The sequence below is a fragment of the Sinohyriopsis cumingii genome, chromosome 4, assembly GCF_028554795.1.
Source record: "Sinohyriopsis cumingii isolate HCF-2022 chromosome 4, ASM2855479v2, whole genome shotgun sequence".
In the NCBI taxonomy this organism is placed as follows: domain Eukaryota; kingdom Metazoa; phylum Mollusca; class Bivalvia; order Unionida; family Unionidae; genus Sinohyriopsis; species Sinohyriopsis cumingii.
In genome coordinates, this window is record NC_142964.1 from 21,328,375 (window position 1) to 21,355,267 (window position 26,893).

Sequence of the window (26,893 nt, forward strand, 5' to 3'; positions counted from 1 at the left end):
TAGAGAATAAGGTTCATTTATTTCACCGGGAAAATCATTCATATATAGGTAAGAAATGGCCTTGAAACAATTATGGAAAAAGTAATAAAATATTATTTTTAAATTCAGAGTTTGTTTTATTAAAGATATGATTTCAGCATTATAGCATTATTGTTAAATTAAGAGGACTTTTTCAAAGGTAATGAATATATTGGGTAGCTATTTGAAATGATCCCATCAGCACAGAAATTGAATATTTTGATTCGCTTTGGCTACCTCCACTCGATATTATTAAGAGATATACGAGTGGGAAGGAAATGTTTACAACTCTTCTCAAATACAACAAGTGGATAGTATCGTGTTCGGTTATTATCGTATATATTATATTAAATACAGATACAGAGATGAAAAGTCGTTAGAAAGTTTGCTAGAATTTAAACAACAGCCAAAACATAAGTAATTTCAATGGGTACATAATAAACAATATAACATTCCGATATAATACATTAAATCATGTTGTTGTTGTCATAGTTACTATGGGTATAACGCCATTTGTCACCACATGATAGGCTATACATGTCGGCCAATATATTTGATGCGGGATAACCCGGGAAAATCCGGGAAGAAACATCGATCCACGCACGGGAAGCTACTCGCAAGCTTTCTCACATACCAACTCGAATCCATGCGGATTGTGGTGAGATGTCAGTTATCTATAAAGGTGAGCATCTCAGACCACTCAGCCAGCTGGGGTCCCTGAAATCATTTTGTCTAAATTGAAGAAGAAAAAAACCCTGATATAAATGATGTGGCTATTAGTAATTTAAAAAATAATAGCAGGATTATGAATCGTACATATTCAGTAAGTGTTAGGAAAAAGACACAGATTTTACCATTAAAAAACAACAGGTGGTAAGACATCAAAAACAGCAGGAGGATAGCCATCAAAAACATCAGGAAGAAAGTCATCGAAAAGAACACTTGGTAAACCATGAAAAACAAGAAGTGGTAAGCCATCAATAACAATAGTTGGTAAGCCATTAAAACAACAGGTGGTAAGCCATAAAAAACAACATCAAAATAATTTCAATATTGCAAATACAAACTGATACATATTAAGAGGTTTTAGTCAAACAGACAATAATAACAATTATTTATGTTCAATAATAATATTGATTGTGGTATATCAATAGTTGGAGAAAACGATATGCAGAAGAAAATAATAAATGTATGCCAGATAATGATAAAACAACTATCACCTTGTTATGCCTTGATACAACTCGGGGCCCTTCCCTACACCACAACACTTCCGTTTTGTCTTATGGCTGCGCGAAATCGGCTACGAAGGTGCTACCTCCAGCGATAAATTATCAATGTTTTGTAATCATTATTTTCAGTAATGATGATGTATTTGAAATAATACCTTTACAAATCCCTTTAGAAAGTTAAATTCATAACATAAACGAAAGTCATACGAGTACATTAGTACACATTTAACATTTAACTAAGGTGTACAAAGGAGTTGGCAAAAGATGTGGCTCGAGAAATGAAAAATAAAAGGAGAAGCTGCTAATTAAAATTTAAAAAATGTAGGGCAGTGTGAAGTTGTCACTGGGATCTCTGTAATGTGTAAGGCTTTTTTTATTTAGAATGACCGTATGAAAAAACGAATTGTAATAAAAACATGTTCTTGCTTGTACTAATTAGAAAATGTTTAAAGCAGGTTAGTTCTAGAGAGTAATCTCCCCAGAACTTGGTGGAATCAGAGATATGAAACAGGGCGGTTTTGAACCAATTATCATTTTATGTAAACGTATACGTTTTTATTTTTGTCGTCTGAATGAAAGACATTTCCATCCTATTTACATTTGTAAAGCTTCAATAGATACTAACTGTAACTGCATCTAATAACGTAAAATTGTTTCGAACCATCTTGACAATAATCCAAATAGGTTTTATAAAAATGACATATAATTTCTACAGGCTTCCTGACAACGTTGAAATTCTAGTCTGTGCACTACATTACTTCTTGACTATGCCGTTTCTATTTCTTTTGGAAGCCGTTTTCCCATACAGAGTCATTCGAAAGAAATAGTTCAAGATATTTGTGGGAGCCAATTTCCCCGTTACTGTGGTTGAGCATAGATAGTGATGAACGGAAGGGTTTAATAATTTTCTTATAAAATCTCAGGGATTAAGTTTAGAAGGATTCAAAGGTACAGCCCCATTAATTGCTAATTCAGAGATTGTTTTTCCAAGTCACACTTGAGATTATGAGCAGTTATTACGGAATTATCTACGGTTAGAAGAGACTTAATAAACTTATCTTGGCGAGTATAGTATTTACAATATCATTTATTAATGTAAAGGAATTAAGTGGTCTTAAACGGACCCTTGGCGAACACCTCATCTACTATACCTCCCCTCTATAAACCCCGCATCACACAAAAATATCACTCGTTTTCTTCGGTTTTTAAGATAGTAAGAAAACCATTTAAGAAGCCCTCCTGTGAGGCTAGTAGTTTTCAATATATGAACAAGTCCTTTATGTCACACATGATCAAAAGTTTTACTTATAACGCACAACTCAACAATGTCCTCCTTACTGGGGATCTACTGCTTTGCAAACCATATCACAGAGGTATGCTAGCTGATTCAGTGTAGAATTACCCAGAATAAAGCCCAGCTGGACAAATGTGAACGTTATTTTCGCGGCAGTTATTAAATACTATCACGAAACTGTATTCACTAGGACTGGTGATAGAACTTTGTAGACTATTTGGGATTTGATTCACAATAGATAGTTCCCGAATGACGTTATCAGCAGCCATATTTGTGGTCAGCGGGCAGATTTACCGTTGACTTTATATGGTGTTTGGAAGTTGAAATAAATTCATTGATTCTCAAGAGACCTTTACGAGAATTACATATGTAAAGAGAGAGCAAATCAAGCTTTCTGTTAGTATCTATAATTGTGATTTATAAGTTGACTTTCCTTCAGTGTGCCTTGTTAAAAATGGTAAATTTTAGTTATCGTATATAGGAGAAACTGCCATGTTGCCCATCGTCCAGGTAAAATGGGCAGAATATCATCTGCTAGTAAGCATCTATACTGTAACTTGCTTAAATTCATAAATTAATAAATAAATTTTTAAATTTTTCATTCTGTATATAAAGTATTTGTTTAATTTTACAAAACAGTTTTGTTTTCGCTCTTTTCTATTATTTAGGTTAAGACCATATAGTGTTAACACTAAGGAACGCGTATAAGCTGGAAATATATATATATATATATATATATATATATATATATATATATATATATATATATATATATATATATATATATATATATATATATATAACTGACAATTATTGGTGAAGAATTAAAGAAATTTTTAAATTGTAAAAGTGTTGAATATATGTGTAATTTGTCCAAGCATACACTATCGGTTTATATGCAGTTTAGCAAGACAGAAACTGTATTTACTAATTCTTGTTACGTAGTAATAAAATTACATAGATAGAATTTAGCAACCACCTTCTTCTACCTAAGGTATAAAGCTTGTAGCAGATATCAAGTTTTGTAGCATCAGTTGGTACGCATGCCTCTCTAGTAGTGTAATCAGCAAAATTAACAATGCGAAGAAATGACATGTACACTGATACAATAATAATTATAAACTGAATGCATAAGTATTTTAATTGAGGAAAAATATCGAATGGGTGTAAAAGCGGAAGGAAGCATGTTACAATAATTTTTGTTTTACTTAGATTAAATTCTTTTTAGCATAATATGTTTAAGGTTAGGTTCGTTTTACTGTAAAATGTTCACAGATTTATCAATTATTATCAATTTTTCTAAAAGAACCTTTGCGGTTCAACGATAAGGTGATGGTTGTCGGAAAAATGTATTAGTAAAATATGGGAAACAATTAAGTACAATTCTTTTGAGCATTTCATAGAAAAAAATTATATCTGAATTTGCTAGCATATAATGAAATAATGGTTGCGGTGAATCGATGTTTTTATAACACGCCAGTTACGCACTGATAGAGAAATATATATATTTAATATATTCCACCACCATTTGTTTTTGTTCTTGTGGGTTTAACGCCATTTGTCAGCACTAGACGGGCTATAAATTGTAGTTAGTATAACTGGTCGAGAACAACCGAGGAAAACCACGGTATGAACCACAGAACCATGGGGAGCTTGCAAGTTTTCTCACATACCAATATTGGCCGAGCCCGAGACTATAAACCATGCGGTCAGTGGTGAGACGGCATTGATGGGAAAAGGCTAGCACTTTGGACCATTCAGCTACCCGGTTCCGCACCAACATTTAAATATCTTCTCAATGAAAATGAAGGATGTACGAATATTTTTTTTATTATTGATAGAAAGAAAAAAAATTACCTTGGATTTGTGTACATATTTAATGTCGGATCCTAATCAGTGTACCTTGGTTATGTTTTCAGTACGTTAGTACGTTCTTTGATACCCCATCACTACCCTACCCCCCCCCCCTCTCTCTCTCTCTCTCTCTGAGATAAATCTTTTTTTTTTATACTTATGTTTATCGTTTGTCCATGTATTGCACATCTGTTGTGCTATACATTATCTTCCTTTCTGTACGGCCGGCATGGGGCGGCTCTGTGTCCCACGACCAGACTGTGACGGAGATATTTAGAAAAAAGAAAAAAAAAAGGTTACAAAAATAACACCGCTCCGGTGGCCTAGTGGTTAGAGCGGCCGCCTCGGATGCGGGAGGTCGTGGATTCGATCCCCAGCTGAGTCATATCAAAGACTTATAAAAATGGTACTAACAGCTGACACGCTTGGCGTTCATCATTAAGAGGTAGTGTTAGTACTGGTCGGCCTGGTGTCAGGATAAATTGACTGGGTAGGACATCATGCTACATGTCTGCGGCATGATGACCCAAAGCTAGACATAACTATAAACTTACATAGTGCAGACATCGTAGCGATATGATTGAACAATCGTTAAAGTTACGTTAAAAATCTAAATCACACACACACACACACACACACACACACACATACACACACACACATAACCTTCCAAGACCGAACAAGTACATTCATATACAAGCTGTATTACGGCTAGCAAGAATCGGGGTACCAGGCAATCATACAGTTTCTGAGTTTCTGTTAGGACATCAGATTTTTCTCAACGAATCATATAGAATGGAATCAACTAAATAATATTTTTGTTTTCGTTATTATAATGTTATTCTCATAAACACTGCATATAACAATTAAGTTCAAGTACACGCAAAATGTACTTAATGATCCATCCCTTGCAGTTATCAGCTTTCCCTATAATTGTGGCATACCAAAACGGCTAAGCTTTCCCTCTAATTGTGGCATACCAAAACGGCTAAGCTTTCCCTCTAATTGTGGCATCTCAAATGGCACCCAGATGGTACAATATAAATTTATTTTAACTGAAAATCAACATTAATGAAGAACGTGTCCACAATAAGGTCAAATAATATATATATTGAAAATACGATATAAACTGACGTATTGCCAACGTAGTAGCCATGACAACTCTGTGGCATAGCACGTGATATAAAATTTGTTTAGTTTAGTTTCCTTGTTTGTTTTGACATTTTTTTCCGAGTCAGTTCTACGTGTAAGGAAAATATTAAAGTTTTAAAATGACAAATATTGACCGTATGACTATTTGATTTCATACATGATATATACAGTGAGGAACGATTTGGGGTCCGGGCATCATTTACGTGTCATGACAAACGTTCTGTTTGCAAAAGATCAAGTAACTCCTTACGCCTTTCCAGGTGACAGTAATGGTCATGGAACCATGTATATTGGCATATGCTAAAGCCTGAGTAATATATGGCAAGACGGCAATTAGCCGTACATGACAACTTCAGGACTGTCTCCGATTGTCAAAACAATTCCTATGGATTTCTTGGAAGTGATTCGGCATTCGTGAGAAATGTAAGTATTATCTACCGTAAATTCTAATAAAGCAAATATTGTAAGGCCTACTTCAAGTTTTACAGATATACTGATCGCACAGTCATGCGTATTTTGCGGACAAAACACGTCCAATTAAAACCGCATTGCCTCCCAACGTCAATTTGACAATAATCTGTCCATCCTTTTATCCGAAGCTCGCAACTATTTAAAACGACTGTCTTACAATGAAAATCCACACTTCGTCCAACCTCGACTAGTTCATATTGGAGTAACAAGCGCTGCTGACTAATACTATTATTAATTACACTCGCCGATTTTGAAAACGATGCTCATATTTCCCAGACTTTAAACATGCACGGTATTCAGGTGACTGTGCTGATTTTTGATTGTGTCTATTACACTATTTTTGGTAGAATTGGTCGGACAGTGAGAACACTTGTTTTTTACTTTCTATTCCCGGTCTCGGATTAATTATGGGTTGTATCAAGTTGCATATGCTACGGATATTTTTTCCTGTTATAACTATCATAGCTTCTCGTCTGAGCGAAACTGCGGAAACCTTTTCAGTTTCACTCTTTTTACCTGAATGTGGGTTATATTTTTGCAAAAGAAAAATAATATTCTTCATTGGGAGAACCACACAACCACGCCTGCAGTTATCTAAAAAAAATTACAATTTGGGAGGGAATGCAGTATTAAAAACATCACTCTCATCCCAAGTGTGGATCTGTCTATAGCTTTCAGAGGTTTGATTTAACATATTCAGATGTCTCGTTCTTAGATTTCAGCCTCAAAGTGAATTTTTCTTTCGGAATTTCTGAGTCCCATCCCTTCATAACCATGGCTGCCGCAATCCGTCCTATTTCGTCACTACTTTTTGCTGCATAACCGTTTCCACCGATGGCAACACCCATCTGGGAATGTACCATGTCAATGTAGGGGCGGATAGTTGGAGTTTCAACTATGACGCATTGATCCCCCTCAATGGATAATGGCTCAATTCCTTCGCAAAATAAAATGAAGAAAAACAATAAAACGATCAACTATAGAAACATTCATGACAGCTTATTTCTTTGGCACAAGATCAGAAACTATATACAACGAAAGTGAGATGACAGGCATGATGTACTTGGTTAAGATATGTGTAGAGAATGATGTACTTGGTTAAGATATGTGTAGAGAATGAAAAGATATCACCAACATACGTTCATTATTAATAATTTTTCTGGTGCTACCAAAGATGTGTACGGAAAGAATGCGAATCTGCAATGAAACATCACTGTAACTGCTACACCTGTCTTGGTAATATTTGGATTTCTAGAAAAGGCACGACAATGCCAATGTAACCTTGCGTACAGAACATAGTTGACTAGATTTTCTTTTTATTCGCAAACAATACGTCATCATGACCTTCTTCAAATTTGTGATGGTGTAATCAGTTATCACAATATTAAATAGAAATCTACATTCTAGGAAAATTACTATACTGACCATTGAACATGCTAATAATCAAATCAGCAATGGTCCGCACAAGTTTAGGATTTCCTTCACAGAACCATCGCTTTGCCTCGTCAGATGTCTTTAGAGTCATCGGTAAGGTGATGTGGGAGTGACCCAGTTTGATGTAATACCGACCTATAGAAAAAATCAATAATTACTAACAGTCAGCGATGTGCATTTTCTAAAAATTAAACTATCGTATGAAAACCCATTTTGGATGTAATATCTAAAGCTGGTATATCGGCGTATTCGGGGAAATTTCTTCCTGCTTTGATACCTAATTCAAATCTGACACAACCATTACTTCCCAGCTTGCTCTTCAATCATCGATAAGCTCACTCTGAGTAAAACGTTCTGCATTTCGAAGCAGTTTCGGCTATTAAACGCTAAAATAAAGCTGGATTTTAGGATGTTGCATACGCGTTGAGTGTGTGTGAGTGATTTTGATTTTTAACGTATGCTTTAACAATGTTTCAGTCATATCGCTACGATGTCTGCAGTGTGGCAGTTTTTAGCGATGTCTAGCACTGGGGCGTCATGCCGCAGACATGTGGCATGATGTCCCACCCAGTCACATTATTCTGACACCGGGCCGACCAGTCGTAACACTAACCTCTTAATGCTGAGCGCCAAGCGAGGCAGCTGTTAGAACCATTTGTGTAAGTCTTTAGCATGACTCGGCCGGGGATAGAACCCACGACCTCCCGCATCCAAGGCGGATGCTCTAACCACTAGGCCACCGGAGCGGTCTGCATCAGCGTTGATGTATACTATGATCAGAAGTAAAATCCTTGCAAATTTTGTTTGTATACGGTTTTTCTGAAACATATTATTGGACAATCACGATGAATTTGCTGACCCTGAATTACCCCTAACTTAATGCCAAGGGATCTGGTCTAAAATCGCGAACATTCAATAAACAATATTACTGGAAAATGACAATGCGAGAGACCAAAAAGTTGCGAAATTACGTAAAGGTACTGACGTGTTAAAATGACATCAAGAAAAACCACCCTGAGCGATATTCGGTTAATTAAAAATTATCAAAGGCTGGGATATATGAAGCCTGTACTCAACATTTCATCTGTATTTGATTAAAACGTCATTTCAGTGCGAGGTCCATTTGCCATGCAGTACCACTGGAAGTTAGGATCAAATGATAAACCGGCTGTTAAACGAGACAGCCGCTGTCAAATAACATAAACTGAGTTCAAAGTTGAATGTTCGTTCTCCAGATACAGAGATTCTGCATTGACAATTGCATAGCTTTCGTATAATCTGACAATAAGCAACGAACACTTATCCAAGTTTAATGATATTAGGCTGCAATGGAAGCATTTTGGTTTATTCAATTTACAATAAAATAAACTATTGATATCCATGGAGTGCATCAAACGAAAACATTTAATGCTCGTCTCCAAATACATATATATTCTTTTTGATACTCGATTATGGATGGAATCTCCCCCACCCCCACCCCAGGTTGTCCATGAAGTGTGACTGCAACCGTTAATACTACTATAGTTGTTGGTATATAAAACAAGTATCATGCGGTCATCTCAAGGATAGATCGACATGACTTTCTAGACAAGAGCCTTTGAAATAAATTACATTTTCATGTACATGCATAATGACACATTGAAGAAAACAATTAGGTAGCAGTGTTTAATTAATTATACTATTCAGAGAGAAAGAGAGCATTTACCATCAGGATACTTGATTGGTGGAAGCATGTAGCAGGACACAGACTGGTCGTCATTGTTTCTGGGGTATCCAGAAAACCAGTCTTTCCCGCCCATACCTCTGTAACTAATAGACGGCATTGATCTATAAGGGAAAGATAATCATTAGCGCATAACGATCCTTTGAGAGCAAAACATACGTGTGTTACAGCACATATCTAAATGTGTGCTGATTTACACCAAGTAATCAAATTTACATCATGAACTGAATCAGTGGCAAACGGCGTTTGTGGGCTTAAGTAAAGGCACACTAACACGGAATATAAGCAGGTTCTTCGGGTATCTGACAAATTTAAATTGAAAGCACCCTAATCAGTGAAAAAAGCGTCTACGGTTTAAATAAATGCACCTTAGCACGGATTTATATGTTGTTCAGCAGAAAAGGACACTAACGACAACTTAAATAAATGCACACTGTTACGGATTCATTTGTCACTCAGCAGCAAAGGCAATCTAAAGCTTTAACAAAGGAGCCCCAACATGGATTCATGTGTTACTCAGCGGCAATGGGACTATACGGTTTAAAGATACCCCATCACAGAGTTCCCCAGTTACTGACAAATTTCATTCGTACCTCGTGGACTGGACGATTCTACCATTTAAACAAGACTCAGCAAAGTATAAAACCTGTCACGGTTTTTGTTTTGCATGCTTTTATTTCACTGTAAAGACAATGCTTCCGATTAGTTCTGGAATAATATTTATAGGTTACTGCAATTGTATGGGAAAATATGAACGAGGTTGGTTTTCTTTCGGAATAAGACTGCACGATCTTTGGGAAACGAGTTCATATTTTCCCATACAAATGCAGTAACCTTTCTATTATATACACATTTAATTATTCTACCTAAGCTTTAATTCACAAGAAGAAAGCAAGTTACTGAATGTATGCTCTATTAAAAATAAATACACAACCGTAGATTGATCAATACATCAATACACAATAACAATATTAATGCGCACATAACACCGCCCAGCGACATTTTAACTTCGTCGCGCGCTAGACAGTAGTTTCAAAAAGAATTGTCGTATTGGTCTACTTGAAATTTAGTCATTTTGTGAATGAATGCTTATTGCAAAAACTTTTCCATTAGATCTGGAATTGATGGATTTCGTTTTTATGTTGAGCCAACTCAATTCTGCTTTTCTGATTATGATGGATTTTATTACTGAGTCAGTTCAGTGCAGTAAGAAGAGTGTGATTTCAGTTAGTAATGTCTCGAAATTCCATTACATTTTTGGTGTATCAGGTTTTGCAGGGCATGCCATTCTGATTTACAGAACTAACTAAAGTAAATTTTGAGGCAATTCAAGCTGCATAAATGTAAATATATTTAATACCATTCTTATTACCAGCTAACGAAGGCATATATTTGTGCCCTGTCACTTGCATCTCCCTGTTGGAGGGACCCCAGCTATGATCTGTATCATACAGTGTATGTCTTCTATCGTTAGCCTTACATTGTATAAAAATAGCTAGACAGGGAAACTTGCAAAGCCCCTGTTGTGTGACGGTCCATTTAGCCAGCGGAAATAATATTTTTTCTTCGTCTTGGCTTATTGGCACTGATTTTTTTTCGACTCTAATATTTTGATAGACTTGTAAAATGTACGTCTCTGATAGATATGCGATATCCCTTGGCCTCAATATCCTTTTATATGCTACATTTTTATAGACCCTAGACAGCACTGGTCATAGTCTGAACAATTCTATTTGCGAAAAGATACGAATATTTATCCAAGTTATTTTCAATATCACGTTAATTCTAAACATAAACAATTACTACAGCATAGATCCAGAAGTATTAAGACTAAATAATAATGTGAGAACGAAGTTTCCACTTTCGATCTTCTAATCGATCATGTGTGATTTAGAAAACTGCAATGACCTGAACTAATTCGTTGTGTGATCCCGAAAAAGGAATGGCCTGAACTGAGTCGTTGTGCGATCTTGACTAAAGAATGAACTGACTGAAGTTGTTGTGTGATGTAGATAAAGGAATGAACTGAACCGAGTCGTTGTGTAATCTAGACAAAGGAATGAACTGAACAGAGTCGTTGTGTGATCTTGACAAAGGAATGAACTGAACCGAGTCGTTGTGTGATCTAGACAAAGGAATGAACTGAACCGAGTCGTTTTGTGATCAAGACAAAGGAATTGCCTGAACCGAGTCGTTGTGTGATCTAGACAAAGGAATGAACTGAACCGAGTCGTTGTGTGATCTAGACAAAGGAATGAACTGAACCGAGTCGTTGTGTGATCTAGACAAAGGAATGAACTGAACCGAGTCGTTGTGTGATCTAGACACAAGAATGAACTGAACCGAGTCGTTGTGTGGTCTAGACGAAAGAATGGCCTGAACTGAGACGGTGTGTGGTCTAGACAAAAGAATGGCCTGAACTGAGTCATTGTGTGATCTAGACAAAGGAATGTCCTAAACTGAGACGTTGGGTTGTCTAGACAAAGGAATAGCCTGAACTGAGCCGCTGTGTGGTCTAGATAAACGAATGACCTGAACCGAGCCGTTGTGTGGCTATAGACAAAGGAACGGCCTGAACTGATTCGTTGACCTACATAATGTAAGGTTCAATGCTGCTGACAGATTACAAATCTTTTCACTTCAACATGTTATATTAGTACAACTAATTATAATTATGGTATCCAGTGTTAGGGTGCCGACTAAACATTTAGTTTCCTTTAAGCTAAGAATGAAATGGAAATATGTTTTATGTCATGAAAATACCATTGGACAGAAATAAACAAGCAAACACTTTTTTATATGAAATAAAATGACTAATTATATTTGATTTGGTATTGTGCGTACATTTCTACAACTTTATAGGAACGTTGTGCCAGTCAAGGATGAAATGTGATACAAAGACTTCAAATAAGTGCATTGCTTTAATGTTATGAAAATGTATGCTGCATATATCAGTATAAAAATTTGATGCAGTTTTGACATGCCACGCCGACGTTAATAATACCACTCAGTAACATTGTCTTAAAAAAGCTTCTAAACAACGTTTTGTCAAGAACGTTTTTGTTTTCTACAGCTCTGCTACAAAATAAAATATAAAACATTACAGAAATGCGACCTTTCTGTAACGTTATAAGAACGCTGTCACAATATAACTTTTAATACAACTAAATTGCAACTTCATACCAACGTTGCAAATATGCTACTTGTTAACTGGGAGAGGTTTGATATTTCACCTTCTGTCATGAATGCATGGGTGCGTTTTGAGATGAACGTTTTCTTTTTGGATAACTAGGCCTGATTTTCTCTGTTTTATAATTCGCTTGTTTTTATTCGACAATTACTGTGTGGAAAAAAAGACTAAGTTCCATAGGTAGAAGTTAAAAACAACAAAAAACAACAACCCCTTCCCCAATAAAGAATCAAAACAAAATTAGGAAGCTTGTTCTAGTGGAGGTCGAACAACAACCTTCATTGCTGCATGACACATCTCTCTCTCTCTCTCTCTCTCTCTCTCCTTTTTCAAAGACCTTACACTCCTTTCAGTAAAACTTAATTGGCGGTGTGGGTATGCAGTCTGCTTACATTGATATTACTTTCCTTTCACTGAAGGAAATATTCTTGTTATCGTTTTAATGTAAACAGAAGACCAACAAAAATATCTTATCGTTTATGACGGTTATTACATGGTATGTATTGATCCTTCTCAGCATATTATTCATGTTTCCAATATATTTACCTTAGCTTTTCAGCATAATCTGGACTGACTTCAACCTTAGCCACCGTTATTGGATACAATTTACAATCTGGTACAGCATCAGTGTACGGCAAAATGTTCCGGAACGTCGTGAAAGCTCCTGTAGTCACCAGCACTTTCTTACTTTTATATATCGAACCACTGTCTGTTGTAACCTCCATCACATAACTGCCATCTGACTGAACCATACGTCTAATGTTAGCAACTACATCACGAATAAGTGTACATCCATGTCGTGACGCGATCACTTGTTGTGCTCTAACAAGATTTCTGGGACTGATATGGCCACTATTCGTGGATTGGTAGTGAGCGACATCATCAGCAGCAAATGATATGTATGGGAACATATTTCCCATATCCGAGACATTCATTTCCCGTGAAGAAATGTTTAGTGCAGAGTTTGTCTGCCTTATGTCATTAATGTACTGACTATCTCGAGTTCCAACCTGCATGGCACCCACTTCCTTGTAAAAGGATATACCTGCAAATCAATATTTAAATCATAGGCTATTAATCTGAAGCCATAGTTCGCATTGTTGTTCATAAGAAATGAAACGGAATTCATTTCTTACACATCAATTACATAAGATTTTGAAAGCATACATTTTCTCCATTGACTATGCACGATAAAACTGGCGGTGGGGACTGAAAGAATTAAACCTTCTCCACTGGTTTAAGTCTGCAACAGCTTAAACAACTTTGTCCAACCCGGACCATCACTGCAGTTATGCAAAGGCTCAGCTCGGTAGTTCTGACACGAATTCCCAATGTGATTTCTTGTCAATCAGTTATTCTGTCCAACCAACATGATTCTTTAATTTATAACTGAGACACAAAATGAAGAGACTTTCTACAAATTTGCAATATTTGTTTTCATCGTTTCGACTACTACTACTACTACTACTACTACTACTAATAATAATAATAATAATAATAATAATAATAATAGCAGTAGTACCTGACTCATTTTCAATATCCCTGTAACGTCGGATAGAGTTCCTAGCCAAAATGGCCCAAACCGGATCCGGATCTGAGATCCTCGTTATTCTTCCCTCGTCATAGTGCGCTCCATAAATATCGCGCCCATCACCGAGACGCCTCTCCTGATATATAATATATAGGAATAATTTATGAGACATAGCAAAATCTGTTACAACTATATTTTTGTATGGATGACATATATATATATTATTACGACTCCATGGTCTTAAACTTAATAACAGAAGGAAGCGAAACGGGTAAATTTAGTAAAGTAAAAAATAAAAACTTTATTTCTCTTTGTTCTATAGTATAAACTTAAGAGGAACATGAAATTATATAATCCAGAATGTCTTTGAATGAATTCTTAATAACCCTATATTAGTGATTTAGTCCAAAAAGACAATAGCACTTTGTAATTCCAATGAATAATTGTGAAACAAATGATTCCTCTCAAATTATATCTGAACACAGTTGAGAATGATTCGACAGTCTGATCTGAAGAAAAGAATGATTAATTTTCTTTACCACAATCTTATATAAGAACCTAAGACACAATAAAATGGCTAGTATGTGGGTAGTAAGTTCTCTTCCAGAACGTTTAAAACTTGTAAATAAGGCTAGACTTCTCTGAACTCAAATATCAATCAACAACTTATTTATACATTACAAATATGACAAAACGTGAATACACAAGAGATTAGCCAGGTAGACCAATTCTCTACCCTCATTTAGGGACAAAAGTGAATAACACAATAGAAATTAAATATACATAACTATATATATATATATATATATATATATATATATATATATATATATATATATATATATATATATATATATATATATATATATATATATATATATATATATATATATATTTGCGCAAAATGAATTCTTGTTTCACTGATCAAAAGTGATCGAGACCTCCCGCATCCAAGGCGGACGCTTTAAACCATTTTCGTCGATACATGTATAAATCTGGACACAGAGCTAAAATTATATTATAGTTACTAAACTTCAATTTAATTTGAAAAATATTTACTAAAAAAACTTTCTGCTATAAGTGATGCACTCGTACTAGTTTTAAAACTCGAGCTAGTCTATATGTCTGACGTTTCGTATTCTGATGACGGAACTCAAGTCGCACGTATCTGCCACTTCCTTACGTGCATACGAAAGAAAAAGAGACAAAACAAAACCAGAAAGCTTCGTTGCATGACAAATACTACTGTCGTTTTCTTTCGTTGCTATATTACTCTGTGAATAATATAATATAACCTGACTATAAAGAAAATCAATTTTACAGTACATGATGTACGACACATTGTTAGTGGAAACTACACCTGCATAATCTATGAGAATCTTTCCTAAGTTTAAATATATCTTAAGATATGCACTCCATATGATATTTTGTTCTTGATCATTTTGAATCAATCTGACCAATCAGACCCTGATGAATTTCCTTCGTTTAAAGTGCGTGAAATATTTTTTCTCCCTGTGTAGTCACCCCTCCTTCTATCAGCTCCATCCTCACTATTATTTACACTACACGTCTATGGCTATACACACTACATATGGCTATTTATACTACATGCCTATGGCCGTGTATGCTACATACCAATGGCTGTTTACACTACATGCCTATGACTACTTATACTACATGTCTAAGGCTATTTATACTACGTGCCTATGGCTATTTACACAACATGCCTATGGCTATGTATATTACATGCCTATGGTTTTTTGTACTACATGCTATGGCTATTTATACTACATGCTATGGCTATTTATACTACATGCCTATGGCTATTAATACTACATGCCTGTGACTATTTGTACTACATGCCTATGGTTATTAATACTACATGCCTATGGCAATTTGTACTACATGCCTATGGCTAGTTGTGCTACATGCCTATGGCTATTAATACTACATGCCTATGGCTATGTATACTACATGCCTATGGTTATTAATACTACATGCCTATGGCAATTTGTACTACATGCATATGACTAGTTGTGCTACATGCCTATGGCTATGTATATTACATGCATATGGCCATTTGTACTACATGCTATGGCTATTTATACTACATGCTATGGCTATTTATACAACATCCCTATGGCTATTAATACTACATGCCTATGGCTATGTATAATACATGCCTATGGCTATTTACACTACATGCCTATGGCTATGTATATTACAATCCTATGGCTATTTGTACTACATGATATGGCTATTTATACTACATGTTATGGGTATTTATACTACATGCCTATGGCTATTAATAATACATGCCTATGGCTATGTATAATACACGCCTATGGTTATTAATACTACAAGCCTATGTCAATTTGTATTACATGCCTATGACTAGTTTTGCTACATGCATATGGCTATTAATACTACATGCCTATGGCTGTTTATACTACATGCCTATGGCTATTTGTACTACATGCTATTGCTATTTATACTGCATGCTATGGCTAGTTATACTACATGCCTATGGCTATTAATACTATATGCCTGTGACTATTTGTACTACATGCCTATGGTTATTTATACTACATGCCTATGGCAATTTGTACTACATGCCTATGACTAGTTGTGCTACATGCCTATGGCTATTAATACTACATGCCTATGGCTATGTGTACTACATGCCTATGGTTATTAATACTACATGCCTATGGCAATTTGTACTACATGCATATGACTAGTTGTACTACATGCCTATGGCTATGTATATTACATGCATATGGCTATTTCTACTACATGCTATGGCTATTTATACTACATGCTATGGCTATTTATAATACATGCCTATGGCTATTAATACTACATGCCTGTGACTATTTGTACTACATGCCTATGGTTATTAATACTACATGCCTATGGCAATTTGTACTACATGCCTATGCCTAGTTGTGCTACATGCCTATGGCTATTAATGCTACATGCCTATGGCTATGTATACTACATGCCTATGGTTATTAATACTACAGCCTATGGCTATGTATATTACATGCCTATGGCTATTTGTACTACATGATATGGCTATTTATACTACATGTTATGGGTATTTATACTACATGCCTATGGCTATTAATAATACATGCCTATGGCTATGTATAATACATGCCTATGGTTATTAATACTACATGCCTAAGTCAATTTGTATTACATGCCTATGACTAGTTTTGCTACATGCATATGGCTATTAATACTACATGCCTATGGCTATTTATACTACATGCCTATGGCTATTTGTACTACATGCTATGGCTATTTATACTACATGCTATGGCTATTTATACTACATAACTATGGCTATTAATACTACATGCCTGTGACTATTTGTACTACATGCCTATGGTTATTAATACTACATGCCTATGGCAATTTGTACTACATGCCTATGACTAGTTGTGCTACATGCCTATGGCTATTAATACTACATGCCTATGGCTATGTATACTACATGCCTATGGTTATTAATACTACATGCCTATGGCAATTTGTACTACATGCATATGACTAGTTGTGCTACATGCCTATGGCTATGTATATTACATGCATATGGCTATTTGTACTACATGCTATGGCTATTTATACTACATGCTATGGCTATTTATACTACATGCCTATGGCTATTAATACTACATGCCTATGGCTATGTATAATACATGCCTATGGCTATTTACACTACATGCCTAAGGCTATGTATATTACATGCCTATGACTATTTGTACTACATGATATGGCTATTTATACTACATGTTATGGGTATTTATACTACATGCCTATGGCTATTAATAATACATGCCTATGGCTATGTATAATACATCCTTATGGTTATTAATACTACATACCTATGTCAATTTGTATTACATGCCTATGACTAGTTTTGCTACATGCATATGGCTATTAATACTACATGCCTATGGCTATTTATACTATATGCCTATGGCTATTTGTACTACATGCTATGGCTATTTATACTACATGCTTATGGCTATTAATACTACATGCCTATGGCTATTTATACTACATGCTTATGGCTATTTATACTACATGCCTATGGCTATTTATACTACATGCCTATGGCTATTTGTACTACATGCTATGGCTATTTATACTACATGCATATGGCTATTTATACTACATGCTATGGCTATTTATACTACATGCTATGGCTATTTATACTACATGCATACGGTTATTAATACTACATGCCTGTGACTATTTGTACTACATGCCTATGGGTATTAATACTACATGCCTACAGCTATTAATACTACATGCCTGTGACTATTTGTACTACATGCCTATGGCTATTAATACTACAGGCCTATGGCAATTTGTATTACATGCCTATGACTATTAATAATACATGCATATGGCTTGTAATACCTGTTTATACTAAATTCATATGAATATTTGTACTATATGTCTATGGCTATTTATACTATATGCCTATGGATATTTATAATATATGCCTATGGATATTTTTTAGTTTCCTTCTTCAGCTAGCATATCTTTTCTAAATTCACAGAAAGATATTTCATTTTATCTTAATAAACGTCGATGAAAAAAATATCGTCCCCATAAATGCAAGATTTTTACCAAAAGTAAAACGTTTTCACTTCACATCATGTGTTATCAGGACTCCACGGTCTTAAAAAAGGAAAGAGAAGAAGAAAAACCAACAAGTGCTGCAAAAGTCAACAAAAAAAAATTGTTTTCTAGATTAAAAAGTGAATATTTAAAAAATTCTTACATTATTTTGAATTAAATCCTTATTAACCCTAAAAGTTTTATTACAAGTCCAAAAGTACAGAGAATTCCCAATGAATTCAAGTAGTGTTCCGAATAAATTCCAATCTTCAAAGGGCTGGTATACCAATGACCTGGAATAGTGTTGATGTGCTAACAGTCTTGATGCATCACAATGATATAATCCAAAATATCTCTAAATCAATTCACAATAATCCCAATATAGTGATATAGTTCGAAAGTGTTATTGAGCACTTTGTAGCTCCAGTGAAAAATTTAAATAAATAAGTCTCCTCAAATATTAAGTGAAGCATAACTAAAATCGATTCCTCCAAAGACTGGAGAAGAATTAAGGAACGTTACTTTAGTCTTGGACGCTTCAAACTGGCAGAGCTAAGTGTATTTCGTGTGTGTTTGTGTGTGATTTAGATTTTTAACGTAGCTTTCAAAAAAAAAATCAGTCATATCGCTACCTCTGCAGTGTGGCAGTTTAAAGTGATGTCTAGCACAGACATTAGCATCACGTCCCTTCCAGTCACATTATCTTGGCACCAGGCCGACCATTCCAAACACTAACGTCTTAATGCTGAGAGCGAAGCGAGGCAGCTACAAGTACCATTTTTATAAGCCTTTGGTACGACTCTGCCAGGGTACGAACAAGCGACATCCCGCATCCGAGGCGGCCACTCTAACCACATAGGTCACCCTAGCGGTGGAATTTCGTTTGTAAAAATACCTATTTTCTTTTCAAGAGAAAAAGCAACAAAGAGTTTTGAAATTAATTTTAACTCAAAAAGCACGTGCTTCGCATAAACGCTATAAAATCTTATGATTTACATTATTCGATATAGGCGATTCTCATAAACATGTTCTTGTCTAAATAGTCTGATATAAGACAGAAAACTGAAATTTATTGTATGCTAAATAAATTTTATGTCATCCTGTAAAGTCCAGAACAAAAAAATTCAATGTTTTATTTCCAAATTTACTCTTTATTTTATAACCTCTATTTTTAGCATTTAGTGAGTTGCAATATGCTATTCTCCAATTGGCCATATTGTGAACCATAGCAACTACAACTGACTCGATGGTCTGACAAAGTTTCTTGATGACGTCGTTCTTGTCGCTCTACTGTCTAAAATGTGTTTAATCACAATATGGTTCGACCATAGACTCGGGTACCACACCGACAATAGTAGCAAGGCAAAAGGCACTATTTTGATTGAGATTTAGTTTCGGCTCCTTTTGTGTGATGTGGAAATGTACTTGAGACATTATAAAGTGCACGAACACTGAATGTCTTTGAAATGCTGAAATTAACCTCCACAGTATATGCATAAGTATTTAGTGAAAGTGCACATACGAAGTTTTAAAATTTTGAATGTTATTTGTAATAATTTACATCTGCATTTCAAGAAGTGACAATACACTGCTGACTAGCATTCTGTTACGTGATGCATGACTGAAGTAAAGCATAGCTATGTACTCTCAAACCCAAATCAACTCTATCATTCAAACATCAAAATCAAGAGAAGAAGAAGAAAACAAAACAGGTTCTTTAACCTACCCTATTGTATGCACGTGTCTTATCATAAGCAGAATTGTCACGGAGAAAATCAGATGGATACTTTATTCTTTAATTTTTCAACCCTGTGCAAAAATGCGAAACTAAGGAGTGGAATCTTAACATAATTTGTACATTTTCACAATTGCGTGTCTCTTTTTGTGTCATCGCGTATGATTTTCTGATTAAAACGGTGGAGTTGATTCGGCGTATGAATATAAGCTAATTATGACCTATTTTCCTCTCCTTATACAACATGCCTTGCGGCAGTATTGAGTGACATGTCCAATGTATATTTAGTCTATACTGGGTGCTTTACTCGTTCGGAATACTCGATTCTTTTCGACATGTTATGAGCCTTTTAGGATAATTTTGGATTTAGTAAATAATGCTTTAAGTTCCTCATAAATTTTGATTTTTTAATTTAGAGAATTAAATAATTTGTTAGGGTTTACGAGAAGAAAACAAACTTGCTGGTTTCGCTTCTTTCTTTTACTTAGTATGACTACAGAGTCCAATAGTTATCATAATAAGAATTCTTTATCAAGATTGACAAACTGGAATTTTTAAGAGATGATATAGGAGTCAAACACGGATATATGTTAGCACCTGTCTTCAATATTCATGTTATGGACTCGTTAATAAAATACATCAAAAACCAACTCGGATGGTGCCGAAAATAACAGATTAACCTTAAAAATACTCATAAAGACACAGACTACACGGAAGACGTTTTACAACCCCAAGCCATTATATGTGTATCATACACAATAAAACGAAGTTTTTCAAATGGCTCAACAACAGTCAACAAGGTTATGAAGTAAAGTACAATTAAAAAAACAAAAACAAATGTGTGCATTAAAGGAGTCATTTTTAATTGATTTAATTTTGTAAACGTACAAAATCGAAGGACTAAACATCGCAAAAAAACTGCAAATCTTCGATAGTTAAGTACCGTTTTGCATGGGTCAAACGCTCTACGTTTCCAACTGGATAACGATAAAATCAGACACACTTCCACTAAAAACGTCTTGGAAAAACCCCAAGCATTTTCTGACATAATACGATTACCGACGACGAACCCTTTTAGTGGCTCACTGCAACACATGTAACTATTCAAGTGAACAAGGGAGGTGGCAGTATTCAGATTATCATATGCTACAAAAAAGCTTGCTTGCGATAAAGAGGTGGCCTTCTAAGTGGGACTCTGCCCTGTATTCTCCAAACGCTTTGCCAATCTTCAAGTCAGAGTTCTCTAACTTCATTTAGAATAAACGTAACATTATGATACTGTAAGGTTGGCTGTTTGGCTTTATGCGTTTAACGTCATTTTTCAGCAGATGAAAGGGGCAAGTATATATTTTGGAGAAGAAAGCCGGGAAAACCGGTGAAGAGTCACCGACCCAAGGGAAACTAATGGCACTGCACAAGTCTCGAATCCATGGAAACAGAGGTAAGATGTATTATGATCTGCAAGGGCAACGACCGCAGGCCATAAGGCCACCGGGTGAATCCTGATACTTTAGGGAACATTCTTGCAAATTGTCGAGGATATAACTTGCATTGTTGTACGATTTCTACATCAAACAATAGATTTCATAAGCTTTTATTTTACTGAAATGTGCTATAAAGGCAGGACCTAGATCATGAAGAGAGAGAGAGAGAGAGAGAGAGAGAGAGAAAGAGAGATATATGGGGGAGGGTGCCACGAATAAACCACGCAGTGTTTCCCTATACGCACATTTGTGCCTGCGTTTTTTCGACGCAAAGGATTCGTATCAATCGATCAGGATTTATTTAATATCCAATGCTTTGTATGAGGGATGGAATCGTGTATACTTCGAGTATAGGCATAGTCTGGTTCCCTGCTTCGTATGCTCCCAGGGAGCATACGAAACAGGGAACCAAACTAGCATAGGCAATGTTATGACAGAGTAGCTTCCCCTAATCTCGCGAGCTCTCATGCGATCCCTAATCTCACGAGCTCTCATGCGATTTCCATCGAGCTCATCAAGATGTCATCCAGATGTTTAATGTCAATGCTTGTTGCACTAGAAAGTGATCACCAGATTAAAACGGCTTGGACTAAGAATCATTAGCGAAGAAAGTGAAAGAAGCAGAACACAAAAGAGTAACAGTGGACCTAACTTTAATGAAACACGGCGAAAATAATTCCCTTTACTGGAATACGGCACATCCATGAGGATTACCGGTGTGACTTCTGATCGCATGATTGCGAAGACTGCAAAAGTGAATAATCCTTTCGTGACAGGGTTTAAGAATTTTAAAAAATCTGCCCTTGTTCGCCACAAGATATCTGGTGAACACATTATCACCCAAGACATTCTTTCACAACAAAAAAACTCTTAAACTTGCTGAGAAAAATGCGTCATTCGGATTCCAAAGTCAGGGGGTCATTGCAGAGTTTGTTGGTTTTTAACTTGATGCAACAAAATAAAGATCTTTAAAGTTCAACTGTAACTTATTAGAGAGAAGATTAATCATCAGCCTTTTTGATTTTTGGATAAATGTGCTCTAGGACGAAGTACAATGAAACCGACGATAGTACACATTTTATGGCAGGCAGTAAATTAACTGCCATTTGGTTAAAAAGATTTAATTGGCTTTTTGTATTGGCTTATATATCCTGTATTGGTCTATAATATTGCTTCAGAAAGATTATAAGGAGACTGTTAAAAGTACGACTTTAAACTAAAAGAAAAATGAACTAATAAAATTCTTTTTTGAATGGACAATGCATTTGTTTGTTAATGGTGCATGTTGGTTTATTTGTATTTGAGTTTGAGAGAGAGAGAGAGAGAGAGAGAGAGAGAGAGAGAGAGAGAGAATGTTGTGCAAGCTGCAATATCCTATTTCAAGCTGAAAAAGTACAGATAAGGTGAAAATTTGTGAGTACAATTTTGACCCCCACAGTTTTTATTTGACCCCCAGTTCTGACACCAAGGTTCTTTTTTACCCTTAATTTTACACCCCTGGGAGGATACAATGACCACGGTTGGATAAAAGTGGTGCTCTCTTATCGAATTATATTGTGTTAGTTGGCATGAAGTGAAGTAAGTAAACTTAAAACTGATTCATCACTGAAGTAAGTAAACTTAAAACTGATGCATCAGCACTAACAGTGCAAGTAAACATGACTTCTTGCAAACATGCCTTTTTCTTCGATATAGTAATGGAAATTTAAAGTGGCTTCAAACAAGGTACGCACTTAAGGGTATATATCAAACAGTAACGTTTCAACTATTGTCGATTTTCTGTTATTTTACAACACCCAATCCTTTCTCTATGAACAATCAATTAAACCCCAAAAAATTGCTCAACATGATTCATGCTGATTATACAGGTTAGGTAAATAGATGGAGAAAAGAAAACTTGAGCAATCTGGACTTTTCGTCACCGATATTTCATATAAAAGTCATGTCATTTATTTTCATTTTTTTGCAACTCGTTGAAGATTTAATCATGTAACATTGTGATCTACCAGGAAACCCATTGTACGGAGCCAAAACTAAAAGACCACTCCACGTGGTTACCAAAAGTAACAAAAGTGTCTCACATGGTTACCCAAAATAACATCCATCTCTTACCTAGTTACCTTTTGGGCAAAGTGTAATGAGTATGCTTTTTCAACTTTCAATTAAGCAGTTTAAGAAAATGGCATAACCGACAGATATAAGGAAATAAATTTAAAAAAGGTACAAAAGAGAGCACCAATAACTGTGATGCTTATTTGAACGCGGGGATAATTGTGGGTATTAAAGAATATACTAAATAATGTGACTGCTGTACGGAGAGGCCCAATAAGACTTCGTACATGATAGAATATGCAATCACACCTACCGACGGTTCGTCTGGTCCGATGAGGCATACCCGTAGACCCGGGATGAAGGACGCATGCTTGGCTGCCGCCGACCCGATCATTCCGGCCCCGACAATACACAAGTCAAAGGGAGAGTCCTGCTGCCCTCTAGCCATTTCTTGGGTCAGGTTCCTGTGTACAAATGCGATTAGTTTACAATAGCAAAACCAAGCAATGAAGTCTACTTGAAATGTGAAAATGTCCTGCTTATTTGTTTAGGCAATAAACGCTAGCTCAACATTCTCTTTACTGGTCAGAAGTAGCAGAGTGATTTAGAAGAGAGAGAGAGAGAGAGAGATAGCAGTGGCAGCGCGAGGGTTCGTGGGGCCCGGGGGCAAAGTACTTTAGTGGTACCCTTGCATCCAAATTCCCTCTTCCCAGCTCCTAAAAAATACGTTTTGTGAAGAATTGCCCCCTGTACTCTAAGGTGATGGTAAACTGAAAATTTGGGTTGAAAAGAAGCTCCCTACGGCATCCCTTTGCCTGGCGTGGGGCATTTACTCCATTCCATCAGCTCCACCCGAACCATCGTGCCGCCACTGAGAGAGAGAGAGAGAGAGAGAGAAATGGACTGGGGGTGGGGTGGTTGTGATACTTTAATATATTTTAAATCCGATTCTCATACCTCCTCTATTTGGGTTCTAGCGCCACTCCCACCCCTATCACCACAAGATTCGGAGGTCCCGCTGGATTCCGTACTTATCTGTACTTGTTTCATTTAATACTTACTATGTTGACTATTCATGACAAATCATACGACTAATATAAACCGATACGTTATTATAGCCGGATTTTCTCACACATCCAACAGCAGACGCCGTTGACCAAGAACAGCCGTCGCTTAATGCGCGTTTAGACTGTTTAGATCGCCGCTGGTAATGCGAACGCAGATCTGTGCATACGGTGTATGTAGCTGGGTTTGATTTTATACACTGGTTAGTGCGGAATATTGTTCATGGTACTCCGGACAATGTACACTGTCAGATTACTACGGTCTCTTGACACCCAGACATATATTTGACCAGATATGTTAGGGTTGGAAGCTCTAAATTTAACAAAGATAGTAAGGTCAGATAGTTTGCTTAAGTACAGTGTGGCATATATTCAGTGTAAGTACTTACCTATACGTAGCTCTGATATGTAAACGTGGAGTTCTCCGCCACGATAAGTACACTGACCTGAATCGATTCATTTACGTGTGGAAATGTTATCTGCAATAATCTATCCTCCATAATTAATCGACGTGATTACAGCAGTTTGTACTCGCATGCTTTGAATAGGCTCGGCTCGAAAGTACAGCTTATGAATTGGACAAGTATTAACCTTTATAAAAGCCTTTCCGTCTTTATTAATGTAATACCCAGCGATATTACTGAGAATGTTTCCGGGGGGGGGGGGGGGGTCTTCCATAAATGTTGGCAGAATGGAAGTATGTAACATGTTTACCGAACATATTTTTCATTTGAAACTCAGTTCTCGCCTCCTCCCAATAAAAAGTTGTTTGATGAACTTTTGGGTCCCCACTACGCTTGCCATTCCTCCATCCCGAAGGTGCGGCGGTTGCTACGCCACTGGCAACATTTGAAACGTTAAACGGGTATTTAATGTGCCACTTAATCACTAACAAGATAAAATATGAACGACGCGTTTAGATAAAAATAATGCTATAGTCAGACAGGTTCCGGCATATGTTTCGAAACTTTACTAATAACTTTCTCTTTGTTGTTGTTGTTGTTGTTGTGTGTGTCTTTTAAGTTTACTCGGTGATCACATATATGGAAAAATGCCGGATGTTTGATCTTTTAACCTTATCAATCATCGGATGAGGAATGTGCATGCGCATTGCATTATAATGTTTATTTAAATTTTGCTGAACACTGACGTTATGAAAATTATCACACTTTTTCTTCCCATAATATCAACCCCCCACACCAATAAACTGATTAAATAAATGGTAAGTGCCAAACGGTCAGAACCATGCCACTACCTTTTGCAACATAATTTCGTCTATTGCAGGCTTTAGTAAAACATGGTGATTTTTCGTCAGGAAAACTTGACTTAATTCTGTGCACAATTTCCGTAAGCTGAGTATATACATTTTTTTCTTACCTTTTCTGCTAACTTGGCTCAGGGCTCGTTAAGAACAAGAACTTCACCACCGAGTCAAGATTAAGTATGGATCTTGTGTGGCTGACACTTTTCTCATTGGTTGATACTGGACACTTTTCTCATTGGTTGTTACTGGAATTTAAAGTGAGATGGATGATCTTTTCCTTGAAAATAGGCTTGACCTTTGCCTTGTAGATAAGGTTAACTTTTGCCACGAAGATAAGCTTGACCTTTGCCATGAAGATAAGCAAGACTCGTTTATAATACTTTCTTTAGTTTCTATTTCAATCTTAACACATACTTATGGTCTCCAAGATGCTTTCCAACTTCTAAGTCTACATTATTGTCTTTTAATAAAATTAAAGGACCTACTGTCCGTACCGGGTCGGGAATTAAATGCATAGAAACATGTATGTAATAATTTTCCAAAGTTAACTGTGAGGATGATAAAATGGTCTACTTCATTGGTTAGATCGATATTAGTGTAGCTCCGCTGTTAATCGATCTAACTATCCTAATATAATCTATCATGAAATTGATATTTTTAAAAGATGAGAAAACGACAGCATACGCTACAAGGAAAGTAACCAGGTATGTAATAGCTGAAACTGTACAAATAATCTCATATTTACGTCCCTTTCAGAAGC

The 26,893-nt window shown here is 36.0% G+C and overlaps 1 protein-coding gene across 4 annotated transcripts; it reads right to left on the reverse strand.

Annotated features, from left to right (window-relative positions):
• Positions 1–26,893, reverse strand: LOC149800789 (uncharacterized). Of its 4 annotated transcripts, none has more exons than XM_089954773.1 (7): positions 26,247–26,893; positions 24,119–24,269; positions 13,888–14,032; positions 12,912–13,410; positions 9,158–9,279; positions 7,444–7,587; positions 1–6,955 (listed from the first exon to the last, which is right to left on the reverse strand). In XM_089954773.1, the coding sequence occupies exons 2-7, from the start codon at positions 24,251–24,253 to the stop codon at positions 6,693–6,695; spliced, it is 1,308 nt and encodes a 435-aa protein (XP_089810899.1). In that variant the 5' UTR covers positions 24,254–24,269; positions 26,247–26,893; the 3' UTR covers positions 1–6,692. The 4 variants fall into 4 exon arrangements, with proteins under 4 accessions (XP_089810899.1, XP_089810898.1, XP_089810900.1 ...); XM_089954772.1 differs by lacking the exon at positions 26,247–26,893 and adding an exon at positions 25,259–25,391; XM_089954774.1 differs by lacking the exon at positions 26,247–26,893 and adding an exon at positions 24,867–25,102.